Source organism: Equus przewalskii, chromosome 12 (assembly GCF_037783145.1).
Source record: "Equus przewalskii isolate Varuska chromosome 12, EquPr2, whole genome shotgun sequence".
In the NCBI taxonomy this organism is placed as follows: domain Eukaryota; kingdom Metazoa; phylum Chordata; class Mammalia; order Perissodactyla; family Equidae; genus Equus; species Equus przewalskii.
In genome coordinates, this window is record NC_091842.1 from 17,950,204 (window position 1) to 17,971,796 (window position 21,593).

Consider the following 21,593-nt stretch of genomic DNA (forward strand, 5'->3'; position numbering starts at 1 on the left):
GGCCAATGACAACACACACCATGGGCTGATAAAACCCCAGGGAAGCATGCAGACCCTGATGTTCTGGCTTAGTTCAGAAAAGATGCCTTGGGGTCAGCAGCAGGGACCACATCCTGTCCCTCTGCCTTTACAATGTCTCTCCTGTCGATCCCTTCTTGGTTTGGGCCCTCGTTACCTTTCACCTGGAGTTTAGCTATCTCCTCACCTTTGATCTTCCTCATTTTTCCACCCATCTTACACACCACAGTCCAACTGATGATCTTAGACTATGATCTGGTCAAACTGGGTCTCAAACCTCCAATGGCTGTCCATCAGACGGATGCTGAAGAGCACACTCAGTCCAAATAGCCCATCCTGCTCCTCACTTAACCCTGTCAGGTTTCCTATTGTTCTGAGTATCTGCTTTTAGTTTTCCCATCTCTCTAACACTGTGAAATTACTCTCTCTGTCCAGATTACCTTTACTCCTCTCCAGTTGTCCAATAGCTGTCCAAGCAAGTTCCCAGACTATCTCCTTTAAGACTCAGTTCACATCTTACCTCTTCTAACAAGTTGTCCTCATTCCCTTAGTCAAAACAACCTTGTAGTTACCTCATAGCACTTACAGCACTCTGTGACTAGACTGACAGCAACTCTCATTACTCTTTTAATTAGTTATTTATACAAGAGTCATTTGGTTGAATTAAAATTGATCCCTTGTCTAATAAGGTCTATGTACTACCCTTAGTAAATTTTATATATTTTATAATGTTAAGCTTTTATATACTCACCACGATTTCCTGCTGTTTCCTTCCACTTTAACCTGACTTTAATTTTTCACTGCACAGATGTTTACAAAGTTAATACCATTAAACCTTTTACCTGATCATTAAGAACAATTCTTCAACAGTTCAATTTTAGGTCCTCTCCACAGGTGAAATAAATATCTTAATCTACTTTCTTCTAAGTTTTTTCATGTTTAGCTCTTTTATTTGGCTGGAATATAAGGCACATAGATCTTAAATAATCTGTTATACAAACTTCCTTGTCTTTTTTTAGCAGCAATTAGTAAAAAGAAACCCTGTTCCCCTTTGTTTTCCAGTTATAATTTGCTCCTGAGAAACTAAATCTATTTCTAGAATCCCTGGTTTATTTCACTATTCTATATTTTTATTTTTTTAATCAAAATCACATCTAGTTGTGATAACTTTCATTTTAGAATGCATTTTGAAGTCTGCTAGATTTAGAAACCTCCCCTCCTAAATCCTTATTTCCCCCATCACCCAAAAAGATTATGTGGTATACTTGTGTCCTTGTTTTTCTAGAATAAACAATGCAACGTAATTTAAATGATATTTTAAGTGTTTATATTGATCTGCAAAAGATTTGTAAATTTATCTTTTTATTTTCCTCAGCTAGGTCCAAGATACAATCCTCAAAAGTCTTTTAATTCTTTGAATGAACCTCTTCCTATATTAGATTAAGTTATTAATATTTAATGTTATTCATTGCTATCGTTTTTAAAAATGCTATGTTTAAAAAATGTGTTAGGCTTTTTAGCTTTTTGTCACTAGCATGTCATATTGTAAGTGAATTTTGTGGATTTATCTCACCATGTTGCTAAGTTTATACCTCTATTACTATGCTGTTTTCCTTTGGATTTTCAAGATTATTTTTCCCAAATTTCCTGAAAATCATATTTCTATCCATTCTGAAAACACTTATTACATGATTAGCAGAAGTGTCAGCTACTGTACCAGACAGTAATATAAAAAAGATTAATAAAATGCTCAGAGAGCATTCAGATTAAATGGGAAGACTAAGTGCAAATAAATAATTAAAATATTCTATTATAATTATAAGCCAGAAGGACAAAGTGTCATGGGGTATACACTAAATCTCTCACTTCTTTTTCTTCCTCTGTCTATCTTCAACGATCATCTCTAAATAGGCATGGCGATAGCAGTAGTAAGTATTACTGTTTCATACTAGTATCTGTGTGAGATGGTAGTGATGAGATGTTTCTAGTGATGCTCATGAGAAAGGTTGTCTCTCTCATGCTCTGTGGTGTGAACCCAAGTAGATTTCTTGGCTACAATATGAGAAAAGTCCTGATCCTACCGACCACACTCCTGCTGCTCCACTATGAGGAGGTAGGGTGGGTCTCCATGTGAGCATGCTCAGAAAGTCAAATAAGTCAAATACATGGCTTTCCTTTCTCTATTGCCAGTTCCTTAGAAGACTTCGATCTTTTGTTTCCTATCTAGTCCTAATCTCTGAGTTTATCAAAGAAATTTATACTATAAATTCCGTAAGTTTCATCTTTGTACTAAATTAGATCACCAGACAAATATACCCATGGACTAAACAATTTTCAGGTCTGGTTTTAATATTATGCTTGGATTTTCATGAGGGTAGTCAAAAGCAGCAGCTACATGATGAATATGTCCATAAAAACATGTTTGTAAATTCTAAATATTATCAAATTGTCCTTTTGTTCTAATTCTTAATTTAAATCATTTTGTAAATCTCAAATTCTTCCAATAAACACAGTGGGTTTAAATAAATGAAAGATGAACTATCATTATGAAATTTAAGAGATCTTTTTTTTACTATTAAATTTGTAAATCTAATTTTATTTTTAATATGGAGGACCTTACTTAACTTTTTAACTGTGATACTTTCATTTTCCTTTATTTATGCTTTATTTATTATTCTTTTAGTTTAGGGACTTTCTGCAATGGATTATCCATTCTTTTCAGCTACTTAGGTAGCTTAAACGTGGTTACCAAGATATGCACCAAATCCTAACATTTAACTCAGAACAAACTACATTCCTTCTTATGATTATTACTAGTACTCACTTCTAACTAGAAACACTGGACCTCCTTTTAAAAGCCTAAATTGCCTGTTTTACCGGTGGCAAGGGATCATGTATTCCTTCCCCAGCTCTACACAATCACTGTAATGTATGTTACAATTCAGAAAATTCTTTATATTTCTATTTATACTGCACAGATTGACAGTGTTTAAGTCACATAAATGTAAAATAACTTTTTCATGTTTATTTCATAATGTAAAATAACTTTCCTTCTACTCTGTCCTCTTACCCTGCTTTAGACTTTTTGTAGGACTTATCACTATGTTAAATTATAAATTAGTTTGTCATCTATCATCTCCACTAAAATGTCACCTCCATGAGTACACTGTGCACCAACATATCCTTAGTGCCTACACAGAGCCAAGCATAGGACTAGCGCTCAACAGTAGTGGAATGAAAGAAGGAATGACTGTGGCCATTTATTATTGTTCTTCCCTTTATAATACTGCAAAGATGCTGAGAGACAATTCTACATAGATCTCATATTTCTACACATCTTCTGAGGACAGGCACTGATTGCCTTTGTTCTGTACTCTTTTCAAGGACAGCTGCACAGCAAACAGACTTGGAAGACAGACAAGGCCCCCCTTAAATGTAAAGGGTAAATTGTTTACTGTCCAGTATCATAGTATTTCCCTCTGGGGCAAGGGTCAGGCAAGCTCCCAGCACATTAAAGGTCCTCTTCTCTAATGTAACTCACTGCATGTACAGGCATTACCTAGTCTTCTTTGCATTGCCCTGTGGGAATTGATATTCAGAGAACTGGTGCGAATGCTGATAATACTCTGGCTACTGCTATTGCTGTAATAAACCGGCCTTTTTTCCTGACCCAGAAGATTCATGTCTTCTGCCAGTATCCATGAAACTATGGCAGGCTAACTTGTTAACCTGCAAATAGTGTAAATCTCAGATTCTTCACAGTTCTTGCCAAAGGAGCTAAGTGATAGCAACTTTGTGCTGGTAAGTTCTTTTAGGTTCTACAAAATTCCAAGTTTTTTCATAGTTTTCTAAGAAAAAACTGAGTCTAGCAGTGTAAACGAACCACTTTCCTTAAGTATTCTCTAATCATTGCCTGGAATCATGTTTTCTACGTCTGTGTACAGTTTTTTTCTTAAAAAAATTTTTCTTTGTAGTTTAAAAGTTTGACAAGTGGGTGTATTCCTTTGAATATTAATACTGAGAGGGTCTCTGTACTTTCTTAATTGTCTGGCTAAAGTCTTTTCTTCCCCACCCCTACTTTTGAAAATCTTTGACTATTTTTTAAATTATGTTTTCTGTGTATTTCATCTGGAACTCCTATCTTTAGAAATTGGATCTTCATGATTTACTTCCTGGGTTCATTAGGCTTCCTTTGTACTATAGTTAACCGTTTGATCTATTAAGATTTTAGCTTTTATGTCCATATTTTTTGTACTGCTAGATTCTGCTGCCTTCAATAATTTCTTCTAGGAAAATAAACGTATTAGGACTTTAATCTTCTTCAATAAAACTTAAAAAGTAAACATTAACATTTAAAGTATAGCAAGCATGCAGGCGTCATATTTTGAGACTGTCTGTCTTAGCAGCGAAGATACCTTGAGGTCATTAGTAGTTAGCTGAATATAGACTTAAACATTTCTACATTTAGAGGAACAAAATAGGGCAAAAGTAATTGATTTTTGTCAAATTCAATTACTAGCAAAACAAAGGCAGTGAGAACTGTTAAGGTACATATGTTCATTTCACATCTCTAAGGAAAAGCCAGTAGTTGATCATTTTTAGCAGCTGGACAGTTACTAATTACAGATAAACTTACATGTTCTTCAGACAGGTCATAAATTTTTTTTAGCAAGAAAAATATTTAAACTCTTGCCTTTCCTTCACTGAATGAAATGTGTAGTGGGCTAAGTATTCCAGTAACTCACATGCTACAGTGAGATGCAGAAAAAACAGTACAGTTCGGTGTGGCCAGGTAGCCAAACAGCAGAATTCCCGTAGATGTTGTATTCGTTTAAAATACTTTAACGTCATCAGAGTTTGAGCAGACATAGTGTTATTCATGATACTCTAGAGGTCCAGTGGTGTCCTGTTGGCTTATTCTGTAAGAATGTGGAACTACTGAACATGTAGTCCTAAAATCAATGAACAGACTCCCAAATTAGAGTTCATTAATGCAACTGTGTGTTTAGCCACTGGTCACTTGAGCTTTCCAACAATGTTTGGGAAAAGGTCAAAAGTATTCACAGATGAAAAAAGTGAACCAGCCTTTCAAGAGTTATAGTGGCTAGTCAAAAAAAAGAAACTCTAGGGGCTGGCCCCGTGGCCGAGTGGTTAAGTTCGCGCACTCCGCTGCAGGCGGCCCAGTGTTTCGTTGGTTCAAATCCTGGGCGCGGACATGGCACTGGTCATCAAACCATGCTGAGGCAGCGTCCCACGTCCCACAACTAGAAGGACCCACAACGAAGAATATACAACTATGTACTGGGGGGCTTTGGGGAAAAAAAGGAAAAAATAAAAGCTTTAAAAAAAAAGAAAAGAAACTCTTCAAGAGGCAGCTAAGTTTCTTTCCCCGCATCCACCAGGGTGGGTCTTGAGGTGTGCCTGTGCAGTTTGTACCCTACCTTGTTAACTAGCACCACTGTGACTGGCTCTTTCCTCTCAATCAGCATGTGGAACAAAGTCTCACACCTGTAAGAGTTAAATTTGGCTCAATTTGAACCATAATTGACTCAACATGGGTAGGCCATGCTTCATGAACACCTTCTGAGTGTGGACTTCAGTCGTTATAAGGCCCTCATAGACATTCTTCAGGTGAGGGTTATCACCTTCAATTTCTTCTTTTGGAACACATCATGTTGCCTTCTCCAAGATGTATGCAACCTTTAACAAGTCCTTGCAGAAGCCTTAAATATCTAAAAATATAATTTTGCAGCCTCCACCATTTTTGGCTCCTCTGCCACAAGTTCTCAGTATCTGCCAAACCTTGCTTTTATTTTTCCAGTCTCTTTTAGTTGCTCTTCTAACTTGACCTTCTCTTCCGTGAGTTTCTTCTCTGTAGAGGGCGTCTCTCTCTTCTGTTCCATTTTGACCCATCTCCTCTTCTATTCTGGCTATTGTTCAATTGTTTTGTAGCAGTGCACAACAGGAGAGGTCCTGAGAGACAACGCCAAAGCCAGGAGCCTGTGCTGCACTGGCCTCACTCACTTAGACATGATGGCAGCCACTCAACAATGTTGTAAGTTTTCTCTCACATATCACTGTATTCTTCTATCACATGTTCTTATTTTCATTCATTCATCACTTTCAACACAGTTATCAACTCAATCTTTTATCTACTTTTATGTCTTATGATGTACAGATTCCATCAGCTCAGATGTTTTCCTGTTGTCTTGCTGCATCACTTCTCATTCTTGCTGCTTCTAATTTTAAAATTGGGTCCTGGTTACTTCCTCCTACCCCCCGATTTTCTTACCATAATTAAAGTCTTTGTTGATTAAGTTTCTTCGTTTTGGATATATATTTCTGCTCTTCTAGCAATAACTACTCAGCAAGGAAACTACTCCTTGTATACACATAGGGTTTAGAATAGCGAAGTCATTTTAAGGTATAGGAGGGATGCCTATCTTTCTATTTATTCTGGGTAAAAGGAGACAAATGAAGATATAGCTATGTTTTAAACTATATACTATATATAACAGATTTTTCTCCTCATTCAGGTTTAGAAAAACAGTTTTTCAGGAAAATATCAGAAAAGTTTTAAGTTTACATAATGTAATCAATACCAGATTTTAATAGAATGAACAGCTGGGAAAAGAACAATGAAAGCAGCAAAGGTCTTATGTTGTGTTTGACTGCTTCCTTAGTAATAAAAAAGAGTATATTTGAATGACTGCTAATAAAGGAATCTTGTTTTAAAAACTACATTGAGAAACCCAGAAAATGTATTTATTAAAAAGCTTTAATGCAATATCCAATAAATTAAAGGTTCTGTCTTTTGAGGAAGTAGAGGGTTACACAGGCTACACTTTTTAAAACAGGGCAGGCTACACTTTCAGAAGAGAGGAAAATGTATCTGGAGTCTTATTTACTTTTATTTAACTGTAGTCTGTGTGTTTTGAAAATGTTTTCATATAAATAAACTTGTGGGAAAAAACTCTTCCCCAAGCCAGGAATTTCATCAAGTAGAAACTATGGTTTTTCTAGTTATGATGGGAAAGATTAACATCTAGTTGTATCTATGTGATGCTTTAAAATTACTCTGGGCACATAAGGCTTTGTCCAAACAACAAAAGAAATCTACACATCCTTCATTTCACTGCTGACCATATATATCCCTGAATCTGTGGCCACTCTTAGACCTATTGGAAGCTTGGTTCTTACAGTGAGATTTTTAAATTCTAGTTATTTTGTAATGAAGAGAAGTTTAAAAAACTAAACCTTGTAAATTCTTCTTAGCTTCTTCTGCATAGGCTGCTCCCCTGAACCCCCAGCCATTTGCTCAATAAACTTTAAATTCTTGCTATGGTGACTTCTAAGAAGAGAAAAGTAGGTGATAACAACTCTATGTTCAATATAAATAGATTTTGTGTTAATGATTTGGCTGCCTGTCTTGTCTGTAATAGAAATATCTCTTAAAGAACATGAAAAGGGACTATAAGACAATACATATTTTAATAGTAAGTAGCTAATAAGATTAATTTCTAAAAAGTGGCAAAATAAACCAGCTTCAGAAGTCTTAGCAAATAATATTTGTTGACGAGTAAAGCATTATATTGCAATACTGCAGTGTGTGTGAATTATGTAGGTGCTGAATGAAATTTTAGCCAAAAGACATACCCTTTTGGGATGAGGAAATTTTTTAAAAAGGCTGAGTGCAGATAAAGTGTTTCTTGATAAAGATAAGATGGCTGAAAAATTTTTAATGCAATTCTGAAAATATTTAATTTTCCAGACCTGACCTACATGTGGAAAAGGTTGCTCACAACTGGCATACACTAGGACTGAAGAAAACAGGAATGAAGTGGAAAAAGATGGCAGGAATGGTTCATTGTTCTAGACCTCAGAAATTCAGGAAGAATAATACTGTGGGGATGCAGTAGGAAGAATTATCAGTTAATGGCAATGTCAACAGGGCAGTTTCAAACAGATGAGAATGAATTTTCATATTCAGTAGGTAATTAGAATAAGATAACTAGAAAGTTTAGTTGGTTATTCTCACTATGACACATTTCATTACCTCACAGGAGCTATCCCAAGTTGTACTCAACCAAAAGTACTAGCCTGGGAGTTGGGTTTTAACTTAGTTCAGTGACATTTCTCAGGTAAGTAACTTAACATCTCTGGGTCTTGATTTCCTCAGGTGTAAAATGACAAAGTGCACTAGATTATCTCTAAGACCTTTCCTAAAACCAAAACTCTATGTTTCTAAGTGTTTATTCTCAACCTACCCTTTTGTAATGCATTGCTTCCAAAAACATCTTGGTCTGCTTATAGATTTCTTGGCCTGTCTTGTGGAAGGTCTTGAGAAATTCTATGAACTCTTTAGACACTCTATCCGTTTCAATGCTGGTTTGCCGGTTTATGGAAGGACTGGGAGCTTTTGTTTCCTGAATTTCTGCTGGGAAAATTAAACATAGTAAGTTTCATTACATAGAAGATCCATGCATGGAATTACTTTAAGTATCTAACTTAAGATTATTTAAATTGTGCTTAAAGTTAAACTTGAATTTGAATTATTTTACGTTAAACAACTTTCCTTAAAGTAAGCTAAATCTATTTTATGAGTAGGAAGTACAAGTAGATAAAACTACATCATCTAAAAGATATTCCTACTCAAAAATTGCTCTACTAGTATTTTATTAGCTAAAATATATCAAGCTTTGATCTATATATTTAATCGATAATATTGAAATGACACCACTATCTTGAACAACTTTCTCAAAGATTGTATGAGTTTACAAAACCAGTCAACGAGTAAAATAATCAGTAGAAGCACAAAAATGTTAGAGACTTATAAAATGTTAGACAACCTTTCCAAATCCATTTTACTTGCCAAAAAAGGCAACGGCTAATTTACTTAAGTGGAGACTAACGATTATTTACCCAACATTCAGTTTTCAAGTCATACTTCTCAAAGTGAAAGAATGCATCCAAAATAGCAAATGACCATGACAGAGAAGACAGCAAAGAGGCAAGGGAAGCAAATAAAACAATGTCCAATCAGTTGGCCACACAGCTGTTTCCCCTCTTCAAATCAATACACTGAAAGGAAAATGGGATCTCCACAGAACAGATAAGGGTGTTGTAGCACAGTAGGCGCTCTTAGAAAGCATAAACTAGCGCATGGTCTCTGATCACATTCTATGGCTCCTAATTTTAAACTGTGCTCTCTAATTCAATACCTGTAAGGAATTGAAGTACCTCATAGCCCCATGATTCCCTTGTATACACAAAAAGAAAGATAATTAAGAAGAAAAAGTATCTTTTGCAGGTATTAAAATCAACCTATTACATGCCTTCTCAGAATAATTTCTTATAATCTTATCTTTTGAACTTTAGTACCTGAGATACATTTTCATGATGGAACTGCAATAAAGTTTTAAGATAATAAAAGCATTATTCCTATTAGAGTGACTAGTTTATTCAAGTGAGACAAACACGTATAGATTACCTAAAAGAATACACTATTAACTATGGCAAACTAAAGATTCCACCTTTCATTTATTATTACATAACTGGCTATGAAACTAATGTGGTACTTAGTTGCTTGACTTATGTTCAAATTAAAGTAAAAACACCTCCCCCCCCCCCCCCGCCAAACTGCACTATTAAGTAGCTAGCACAACAAAACTGCACTTTATAGTTATCTTTCCAAATTATTTACCTATCATTTAAATTATCAGGTGCTTCCTAACTATGATTCAAAATGTAGAAGCCCTAAAAGAATTCAATCACATTAAAAGAGGAAATAAGGAAAAGAAAAAAAAACACACAAAAAACACTTATAGGTATGACTAAAGATACTGTTAGTCAAAAGTCAGACAACAAACTGGAAAAAATGTTTGTAAGCTCCATTACAAAGGATTACTCTCCCTAATGTGTAAGAACTCCTACTAACACAGAAAAAGCCCAAAAGTTCAATAGAAAAATGGGTAAAGAATACTAACAGTGCACAGAAAAGAGACAGAGATGGATCTTAAACATAAGACATGTGCTCAATCTCACTCACAATAACAAATATGCAAATTAAAACTACTATGAGATGCCATTTTAAAAATTTGCAACTAGTTTGATGCTGATGTTGATGAGGATATGGGGGAAAAGGTACTATCATACTGTGGAGGTGAGAATGTAAATTACATAACTGCAATGGAACGCATTTGGTGTTAATAATCATCAAAATTAAAAATAATTTATCCTATGACCCAACAATTCCACTTATCATAAATTTTCTATGACATAATTGCACATGTACAAAATGAAATATGCACAAGGCTACTAGACTAGAAATGGCATAAACAGCCACCACTAAGGGACTAAATAAATTATGGTTTAATCCATAAAATGGAATATTATGTAGTTTTAAAATAAAGAGTATGCTTTTTATGTACTGATAAGAAGAGTTCTTAAATGTACTGCTAAGTACAAAAAAGCAGAGTACGTGTAGTGTGTTCTCTTTTATGTAAAACAAGGGAGAGTGGGATAAGAATATGTGTTTATAAATGAAAACAAAAACACAGAATAATACACAAGAAACTAACAACAAAGGCTATCTGAACATGAGGGAAGGATGGTGGAAGTGGCTGGGAACTAGGTGGGTCAGGAATATACACCTTTTATTTTTAAGTCATTTGGATGCACCACCTATTTTTTCTAAGCAAATAAATCAGGTACAATTGAACTCAAAACAAAAACTGGCAGCATCTTTTCTGAAAGGTTTTTTCACCAATATGGAAAACCAAAAGTTGTATTTGACATCTTGTATGATTAGAAAAGATTCTCTAACACTTGAAATTTAATCCTTCACTCAATCTGATAATTCCACTCCTGGTCATGATGGAATAACAGGGATTGGATTTACCCTACAGCCTTAACAACTAGAAAAATCAGACAAAACATATGAAATAATGGTCTTTAGATAGTGGACAACAGGCAGACAGGAGAGCAACCCATGAAAGAAGGGGACAAACATGCTCATGTCCTACAAGTACCCCAGCTCACTGTGGGGAGAATTTTTAAGCAATGGCACAGGGAGAGGCAATTCAACAGAGCCCAGCAGACTTGTGGAATTAGGGAAACAGCATTTAGAGCTCAGGGAGGCCAAAGTCTCTCGAATTTGCATGACAAAATACAGAGAGGATGGAGCTGCACAGAAAAAACTCCAGATAACTGCAGAGGGGTTCCCTTGAGTTTCTACTGAGTACTGCACGTGTATGTGAGAACACCACCCAAGACCAGGTAAAGGAGTAGACACAACAATCCCAGAGCACACATGGCTGGGAGTCATTCATTTCCCACCAGCCAGGAACAGAGAGCATCAGCAGTGGGAGATATGTGGGCAAATGTAAAAGGTATTTTTCCCATTTAAAAGTTTCTTTAAAAGATAATTAGGGGGCCAGCTCTGTGGCCAAGTAGTTAAGTTCGTGCGCTCTGCTTCGGCGGCCTGGAGTTTTGCCAGCTCAGATCCTGGGCGCAGATATGGCACCACTCATCAGGCCATGCTGGGGCAGCATCCCACATAGCACAACCAGAGTCACTCACAACTAGACTATACAACTATGTACTGGGGGGCTTTGGGGAAAAAAAAATGAAGAAGGGGAAAAAAAAAAGATTGGCAACAGATGTTAGCACAAGTGTCAATCTTTAAAAACAAAAAAAGATAACTGTTCAAAGCTGAAGTAATAATAATGGACTGTGAGATTTACATCATGTAGAAGTAAAATGTAGGACAACAACAGCACAAAGGGTCGGAGGAAGAAACGTAAGAATACTGTTGGTGAGGTTCTTATATATTAAGTATCATATTATTTGAAGTTAGAGTAAAGATGTATTTTGTAAACCCCAGAACCATTAAAAAGAATACAACAAAAGAAAGAGGTATAGCTAATAAGCCAAGAGTGGAGATAAAGATGTAATCACAAAAAATAATCTGCCAAAAAGAAGGCAGGAAAAGAGGAGAAAAAGAACTAAATCCAGATGGGATAAATAGAAAACAAAGAGCAAGCTGGTAGGTTTAAGCTCCGTTTTATCAAAAATTTCATTAAATATAAGTAGTATAAATAGTCCAATTAAAAGTCAGAGATTGTCAGGCAGCATCCCACATGCCACAACTAGAAGAACCCACAACGAAGAATACACAACTATGTACCGGGGGGCTTTGGGGAGAAAAAGGAAAAAATAAAATCTTTAAAAAAAAATAAAAATAAATTAAAAAAAAAGTCAGAGATTGTCAGGGCCAGCCCCACGGCCTAGTGTTTAAGTTTGTCGTGTTCCACTTCGGTGGCCCAGCTTTGGTTCCCAGGCATGGACCTACACTAGTTGTTGGCAGCCATGTTGTGGTGGCAACCCATATACAAAATAGAGGAAGACTGGCACAGATGTTAGCTCAGAGCAAATCTTCCTCAGCAAAAAGCAAATTCAAAAAAGCCAGAGATTGTCATGTTAGATAAAAACAAGATCCCTCTATATGCTGTCTATAAGAAATCCATTTTAAATATAAAGATACAGATATGTTAAAAACTAAAGAAATCAAAAGGATATACCAAACAATCAAAAAGAGCTGAAGTGGCTATATCAGTATCAGAAAAAGTAAATATCAGAACACGGAATATTACCAAGGATAAAGAGGAGCATTTCAAAATGAAAAAGGGGTTAATTCTTTAAGAAGACATAGTAACCTTAAATGTGTATACACCTAATAACACCACTTCAAAACACATGAAGCATAAATTGATAGAACTGAAAGGAGAAAAAAAAAAAACCATAATTTTAGTTGGAGATTTCAACATTCCTCTCTTGGTAACTGATACTATAGGTAATAAAAAGAAAATCAGTTAAGGACAGAATACTTAACCAATGCTACAGCCAACTTGACCTAACTGATATAAAACATTCTGCCCAACAAAAACAGAATACACATTCAATCTGACAAAATAAGGATAACAGTTTCCATACACGAACATTTATGTGTTAATGGCTTTTACAATGCTTTCTTGTACAATCCTCACAACACTATGTGGTAGTACTTTTATGCTGTTTACAAACAAGGAAGCTGAGGCTTGAAGATGTTCCATAACTTGCATAATGTTGCAGTTATTTAAGTGGTAAACTCTGGAATTCGACCCCAGGTCTACGTGCCTTATCTCCAAGTCTGAGCTCTTTATTATGCTGTAATTGCCTCTGCATGCCAAAGAGAGGACCGAAGACTCCTCAAAGGAGTACCCGACACTTTGGAGGTCTCTAAGCCAACAAGTAAAGCACCCTTATTGCTTTACTTGTGCATACTCTCCCCCCTAATAAATTCTTTTCTCCAAAGACAGGTAATCTTGATTTTAAAAACCCCGCTTTCAAAATGTAAATGAAAATAAAACCTAAGTGAAGATACTCTGTATGAGATACTATAATGGTGTATACACATTGTTATTCGTTTGTTCAAATCCATAGACTATACAACACCAAGAGTGAACCCTAATGTGAACTATGGACTTTGGATAATGATGTGTTAATGGAGGCTCATCAATTCTAACACAAAATGTACCACTCTGGAGGGGATGTTGATAATGAGGGAAGCTGTGAATGTGTGGAGCAAGGGATATATGGGAAATCTCTGTACCTTCCTCTCAATATTACTGTGAACCCAAAACTGCTTTTAAAAAAAAAAGTAAATCAAGACTAATCCTGAGTTTCTATACACTAACAACGAAGAAGAAAGAGAAATTGAGAATACAATCCCATTTACAATTGCAACAAAAAGAATAAAATACCTAGGAATAAACTTAACCAAAGAGGTGAAAGACCTGTACACCAAAAACTATAAAACATTATTGAAAGAAATTGAAGAAGACACAAAGAAATGGAAAGATATTCCATGCTCTTGGATTGGAAGAATTACCATAGTTAAAATGTCCATACTTCCTAAAGCAACCTATAGATTCAATGCTATCCCTATCAAAGTTCCAACAACATTTTGCACAGAAATAGAACAAAGAATCCTAAAATTTATACGGTACAACAAAAGACCTGAATAGCCAAAGGAATCCTGAGGAAAAAGAACAAAGCTGGACGTATCCCACTCCCTGATTTCAAAATATACTGCAAAGCCATAGTAACCAAAACAGCATGGTACTGGCACAAAAACAGACACACAGATCAATGGAACAGAATCAAGAGCCCAGAAATAAACCCACACATCTACGGACAGCTAATTTTCGACAAGGGAGCCAGGAGCATACAATGGAGAAAGCAGAGTCTCTTCAATAAATGGTGTTGGGAAAACTGGACAGTCACATGTAGAAGGATGAAAGTAGACCATTATCTTACACCCTGCACAAAAATCAACTCAAAATGGATTAAAGACTTGAATGTAAGACCTCAAACTGTGAAACTTCTATAAGAAAACATAGGCAGCAGGGTTTTTGACTATCAGGGAAATGCAAATGAAAACTATAATGAGGTATCACCTCACTCCAGTCAGAATGGCTATAATTAACAAGACAGGAAACAACAAGTGTTGGAGAGGATGTGGGGAGAAGGGAACCCGCGCGCACTGCTGGTGGGAGTGCAAACTGGTGCAGCCACTATGGAAAGCAGTATGGAGTTTGCTCAGAAAATTAAGAATATATCTACCAGATGATCCAGCTATTCCTCTGCTGGGTATTTATCCAAAGAACTTGAAAACACAAACGCATAAAGATATATGCACCCCTATGTTCACTGCAGCATTAATCACAAAGGCCAAGACTTGGAGGCAACCTAGGTGCCCATCAAGAGACGAATGGATAAAGAAGACGTGCTATACAGAATGGAATACTACTCAGTCATAAGAAATGACGAAATCCAGCCATTTGTGACAACATGGATGGACCTTGAGGGTATTATGGTAAGTGAAATAAGTCAGAGGGAGAAAGTCCAACACCGTATGATCTCACTCATAAGTAGAAGATAAAAGCTACAACAAACAAACAGTTTCAGGTCTTACATTCAAGTCTTTAATCCATTTTGAGTTGATTTTCATGCACGGTGTAAGATAATGGTCTACTTTCATTCTTCTACATGTGACTGTCCGGTTTTCCCAACACCATTTATTGAAGAGACTCTGCTTTCTCCATTGTATGCTCCTGGCTCCCTTGTCGAAAATTAGCTGTCCGTAGATGTGTGGGTTTATTTCTGGGCTCTTGATTCTGTTCCATTGATCTGTGTGTCTGTTTTTGTGCCAGTACCATGCTGTTTTGGTTACTATGGTTTTGCAGTATATTTTGAAATCAGGGAGTGGGATACGTCCAGCTTTGTTCTTTTTCCTCAGGATTCCTTTGGCTATTCAGGTCTTTTGTTGTTCCATATAAATTTTAGGATTCTTTGTTCTATTTCTGTGCAAAATGTTGTTGGAACTTTGATAGGGGTTGCATAGTGTATAGAAACTCAGGATTAGTCTTGATTTACTTTTTTTTTTTTTTAAGCAGTTTTGGGTTCACAGTAATATTGAGAGGAAGGTACAGAGATTTCCCATATATCCCTTGCTCCACACATTCACAGCTTCCCTCATTATCAACATCCCCTCCAGAGTGGTACATTTTGTGTTAGAATTGATGAGCCTCCATTAACACATCATTATCCAAAGTCCATAGTTCACATTAGGGTTCACTCTTGGTGTTATATATTCTATGGATTTGAACAAACGAATAACAATGTGTATACACCATTATAGTATCTCATACAGAGTATCTTCACTTAGGTTTTATTTTCATTTACATTTTGAAAGGGGGGTTTTTAAAATCAAGATTACCTGTCTTTGGAGAAAAGAATTTATTAGAGACAGAGATTGGATTGGTGGTTAGCAGAGGGGAAGAGGGGAAGGGGGAGGTGAAAGGGATGATTAGGCACACGTGTGTGGTGATGGCTTGTAATTAGTCTTTGTGTGGTGAACATGATGTAATCTACACAGAATTCGAAACATATTGGATGGATCTCAAAGTTATATAATGCTATAATCCAATGTTACTGCAATAAAAAAAATCTAAAATTAAAAAAAATTTTTTTAAAGATTAATTCTATTCACTAATAATGAATTAGTAAAAATTACTAAAATCAACACTTGGTTATTTCTCTCAGACCTTCCTAGAAATCAACCTCTAATGAATGAATAGAAGTTTGGATTAGAGAGTAGAAAGTGAGAGAGACACAGCTTAGGTGTTTGGTTCACAGAAAGAAGGTGAGAGGTAGTTTTGAATGGCCAACGGATATTCAGAAGGGAGAACGGAAAGAAACATTACATTTTGGCTAGGACTCAAAGGGCAACTGCTTGCTCCTCAACTTAAAATCTTTTGTTTTTAATATAGAAACAAAGCTTGTATTTCAAGTTTAGCCAGTTTGCCATGATTACCAAGCTTTCCATTTCACACTCTAAAGACTCAGTTTAAAAAGTCTTTCCAGCATAGCTTTTGAATTATAATGATAATATTTACAGCCACCATTCAATGAGAATTTTCTACATGGCAGACACTGTGCTTGACTATACTCTCTCATTAATCCTTAAAAACTTTGTTAGATTCCTGAAAACATATGAAATAAGAAATGTTTACTATTTAAGCCACTAAAAATTTTTCTTGTTAGGTAGGTGGTATTATCACTTTACACACGAATACACTGAGGTTAGAGGATAAATCACTTAAGTGCTGAAAGTCACACAGGTAGTTAAGAGGAAAAGCTGGGATTTGAATCCAGATCTGTGTGATTCCCAATCCCAAATTCTTCACAACCACACCATAACGTCCATCCTATTATTACAGCATCTATTTATTCCTATTGAAATTAATCACTGAGCACCTACTATGTAAGGCTGTCTGCAAGGCAGATCACATATTAAATCTAGTTAAATTTTTAATGTACAGACTAAACCTGTAAAAGCAAAGTCTTCACTAATAAGTTTATCTGAAAAATACTTGGGAAAGAGTAAAAACCACCTGAAAATGTCAACACCAAAAAAGACCATGATTATGTAGTAAAGATGATTAACACCATTTCTAGTACTAAAAACAGATTTTATATCTCAATATTAAAAAATTTATTGAAAACCCCCATTTCTCAGATTATCCAAACACAATAAGGCAGTTGAGTAGAATATTACAGTTCTTCTGACTTTTTCAGCTGTTCTGACTACAGTTATATAACATGGACTAAAAGGCAGATAGTCTGTAGTATAATAAAAAATATATATTTGGTCTTTGCCCCTGGGTTCCTGGGAGAGAGCTCCTAAAACCCTAGGAAGCTCCTAAGAGATGGGGGTGAGAGAAGTGTTTTTTTTTATTCACAAGCCCCTTCTTCCAAATCTAAGTTTATGCTAATGAGGTGACTCTTGTGGGCCCATAAATAGTTTCAGGGCTTCGGATAGGGGCCAGTCACCAGAGGAACCAATCATGGGATAAGACGGTTGGAAATTTCAGATTAGAGGGTTGAATCTTTCACTTATACCCCACCCTCAACTTCTGACTTCCAGGGTGAAAAAAGGGGATGAAGATTTTTGATCACTAGTGGCCAATGATTTAATCACTCGTCCCTATGAAATGAAACCTCCATTCTATAACGAGGTTCGGGGAGCTTCCACATTGGTGAACACATGGAGGTACTGGGAGCACATGCCCAGAGAGAGCATGGAAGCTTGGCGCCCCCTCCCTACCCTGCCCTATGCCTCTCTTCCATTTGGCTATTCCTGAGTTGTGTCCTTTATAATAAACGTTGAGTGCAAATAAAGTGTTTTCCTGAGTTCTGTGAGTTGTTCCAACAAAATATCAAACCTTAGGAGAGGGTTGTGGGAACCCTCGATTTACAGCTGGTTGGTCAGAAGTACAAGTGCCCTCACTCCCAGAGATTGCAGCTGGCAAGCGAAGTGGGGAAAGTCTTGTGGGACTGAGCCCTTAACCTCTGGGGTCTGTGCTGACTCCAGGTAATTAGTGTCAGAATAGGACTGAATTGTTGGACACCCAGTTGGTGTCAGAGAATAAAAAACACCACATACTTGGTGTCAAGGAAAAGATTCTCATAGTCGTTATCAATGCAAGTCAGAAACTGATTGTGTTCCAAATACATTCTATTCGATACATTATAAAAGATGATTTCACCAGATAAACAAGTTTCAGAGTAAAGAAGAAGAGGCAACCAAGCAGAAACTGACTTGAGAAATGACTGTAAAAATAGGCACGATCATAAAATCAGTTCCAAATTCAACTTGGGGAATTATTACCCCAGTTTCATCTAAGTGCCACAGAGGCCCTATGATTAAAGTAGTAATTCACTAGTGAGCCTTCAAATGATGTAATTAATACTATGCTTCTACTCAATTAACATCTGAAATTCTGAGGTCTTGGAATAGCACTGAATGCTGAAGGATTATAGTTTCATAATTTTTTTTTAAATCTTACTTTGAAATAACTTCAAACTTACAGAAAAGTTGTAAGACTGTTAACAAAGAATTCCTTTAACTCCTTTACCCAGGTTCACAAAATTTTAATATTTTGCTACATGTCTGTGTATATTAATTTTTGTAAACTTTTTCAGAGCAGATCATGCTCTTTACCCCTTAATACCAGTATTTCTCAATAACAAGGATATTCTTTTACATAACTACAGCATGTTATTGAAAAAAAGGGCCACAACTAGAAGGACCCACAACAAAGAATATACAACTATGTACTGGGGGTCTTTGGGGAGAAAAAGGGAAAAAAAAAAAGTCGTCTTTAAAAAAAAAAAGAAAAAGAGGGTGTTTTTTTTCTCACATAGGATCCAACTGAGGGTCACACATTCATTAGTGGTCATGTATACTCAGTCTCCTTTAATCTGGAAATGTTCCCCAGCTTTCCTTTGTTTTTCACTACACTGACAATTTTGAAGAATATAGGCCAGTTACTTTACTGAACGCTCCTCAATTTAAGTTTCTTTGCTGTTTCCTCATGACTAGATTCAGGTTATAAATTTTCAGCTTAAATATTACATAATTCATATTGTGTTCTTCTCAAAGTATCATATCTGGAGACATATAATGTCTATTTCCCCTCCACCGTTATGGAGACATATAATGTCTATTTCCCCCCCACCGTTATACAGTTACTATTTTCCTATTTGTAATTAATAAATAACTTGTAGGAGTTAATTTGAGATCACGTTCACAACTTGTTCCTCAGGAAACTCCCTCCCCTTGCCCCAGATTTAGCATCCATTGATGAAATTCGCCTGCATTGGGTCCTGCCCGGTGGCGCAGCGGTTAAGTGCGCACGTTCCACTTCGGTGGCCTACCGGTTCGGATCCCGGGCGCGGATGTGCCACCGCTTGGCAAGCCATGCTGTGGTAGGCATCCCACATATAAAATAGAGGAAGATGGGCATGGATGTTAGCTCAGGGCAGTCTTCCTCAGCCAAAAGAGGAGGACTGGCAGCAGATGTTAGCTCAAGGCTAATCTTCCTCAAAAAAAAAAAAAAGAAAGAAATTTGCCTGAATCAATTCTTACTATGATGATTGCAAAATGGTGATTTTTCTATCTCCATTGCTTCTTCTATATTTGTCAACATTCTATAGTAAAGAAAAGCTTTCTCTTCTCCCTTTGTATCTCTTTTATTAGTTGGATGGACTAACGGATTAACATTTTTTCTACTTTTTTTTTTTTGAGGAAGATTAGCCCTGAGCTAACTGCTACCAATCCTTCCTCGTTTTGCTGAGGAAGACTAGCCCTGAGCTAACATCGTGCCCATCTTCCTCTACCTTACATGTGGTATGCCTACCTCAGCATGGCCTGCCAAGTCTGCACCCGGGATCCGAACGTGTGAACCCTGGGCCGCGGAAGCGGAATGTGCACACTTAACCATTGCGCCACTGGGCCGGCCCCTGGACTATTATTTTATTCAATCAGTTATACCCCATTTATTGTCCTTATTTATTTTGATACTCAAATTTGGCCAGTGGGAACCCATTCAAGCTGGCTTCTGGGTCTTCCACATGTCCCCAAATCTTGGGGGGGAGGGGCCTTCTTTCCCTGCTCCAATCCCGGAATCAGTCATTTCTCCAAGGAATCCTAGTTTACTTTAGTGAAGAATAGTTATTTAAAATCTGAATGGGAAGATTGGTATTTTAATTCTAGATACACACACACACACACACACATTCTGCCTGGAAGCATTGCTTTTAGATTAATTTGCAAAAGATGTATACAAGATTCTACTCGGGGTGACAACGATTATTTGAACTCTAAAAGAAAGGGGCGTTTTTGAATGTATGAGCAAGCGTATCAACTTGGCCGATCCACTACGATTTACTATTTAAGCTACAGCTCACTCAACCTTACTTTGGAGATTAAAAAACTGTAAGTAAACTCTCTGAGTTTTTACAGTCAAGCTATTCCATTTACCTTCTCTGAAGGGGCATCTAACTCTTGTTAAAATATTCTTCAAATCCCTTAGAAGATTATTTGTGTCCTGTTTACTACCAAGCTGCCCTAGCTTAAGGTCTTTCTTTTGTGCTACCAACAGAAGTAAGTAAAATATCAAGAGCAAGGGGATCATGTATTAATTAAGTAAAATAAAGAATACAGAACACAAAAGGTCTGTTTTAGTATAGACCCAATAAATTAAATCTGCATTTAGTATAGGCTAACTTTATCTGCACACAAAGGCCAAACAAACAAATCAGTTTGAAATGCAACATTCATCTGGCAAAGTTGTATAAGCAATCTATGAAAGAAAGATCCAATAGCATCCTCTTTTCCAATACACACTCATCAATTTTTTTCAGTACTTTGAGGTCTTTATCCCCATATGCTTTCCATAGATCAAAAAACAACTAAAGATCAAAAATCTAAAGTAAAAATCTATCATTCTAAAAGAAAAGGAAAAAAGGTAAGAACTATTCCATATAAAAGTTTCTAAAATAAAAATTACTTGGAATTGTTTCTTTTAAAGTACAAACTTTCTTTCTATAATACAATGCACGATGTCAGAAGCTCTTAGGACATGATTTTTCTAAAACTGCCAAGGACAGCCAGCAAATGTCCGTGACTATTATGCACTTCAGTATTGGAAACCTCATCATATATCTATATAGATATAGACAACAAGGGATATAATAGCAAAAAACTGAACCAGGAATTAGGTGACCTGAGTTCTAATACATCAATGCATTATATGACCTTGGGTAAATTAGTTAACCTTTATGGACTTTCATACTGTCATTTGTAAAATGAGGCAGAGCTGATGGTTTTATAATTTCTTTACTAATTTATCTATTGCCATATACCATTTCACCACGTCATAAATTCGTAAGGTTAATGAGACATTCCCAAAGCCAGAAACAGAAATTAGCTAAATAGTAATGAATGGCTTTGGTCAATACCCTTGAGTTCCTTACCAGCAGAGATTATTCTATCAAAAAAACAACATATTCTTAAATAATTAACACTTATTGAAGACATTATCAGGTACTATGCTAAACTCTTTACACACATCAACTCATTTAATCCTCAAAACATGCCTATGCTAAGTATTACTGTCCCTTGGAAG

The 21,593-nt window shown here is 36.3% G+C and overlaps 1 protein-coding gene and 1 pseudogene across 8 annotated transcripts in view; both read right to left on the reverse strand.

Moving 5' to 3' along the window:
• RABGEF1 (RAB guanine nucleotide exchange factor 1) overlaps nucleotides 1–21,593 on the reverse strand; it is a 75,583-nt gene that overhangs the window by 19,787 nt on the left and 34,203 nt on the right. For 4 of the 8 annotated variants that reach the window (XM_008540021.2, XM_008540022.2, XM_008540023.2 and 1 more), the window contains one exon: nucleotides 8,286–8,455. In XM_008540021.2, coding sequence (XP_008538243.2) covers nucleotides 8,286–8,455 — 170 coding nt within the window. The remainder of the gene's footprint in view (nucleotides 1–8,285; nucleotides 8,456–21,593) is intronic. The other 4 variants (XM_008540024.2, XM_070567836.1, XM_070567837.1 and 1 more) reach the window with 1 other exon arrangement.
• Nucleotides 5,248–7,332, reverse strand: LOC139074966 (grpE protein homolog 1, mitochondrial pseudogene; annotated as a pseudogene).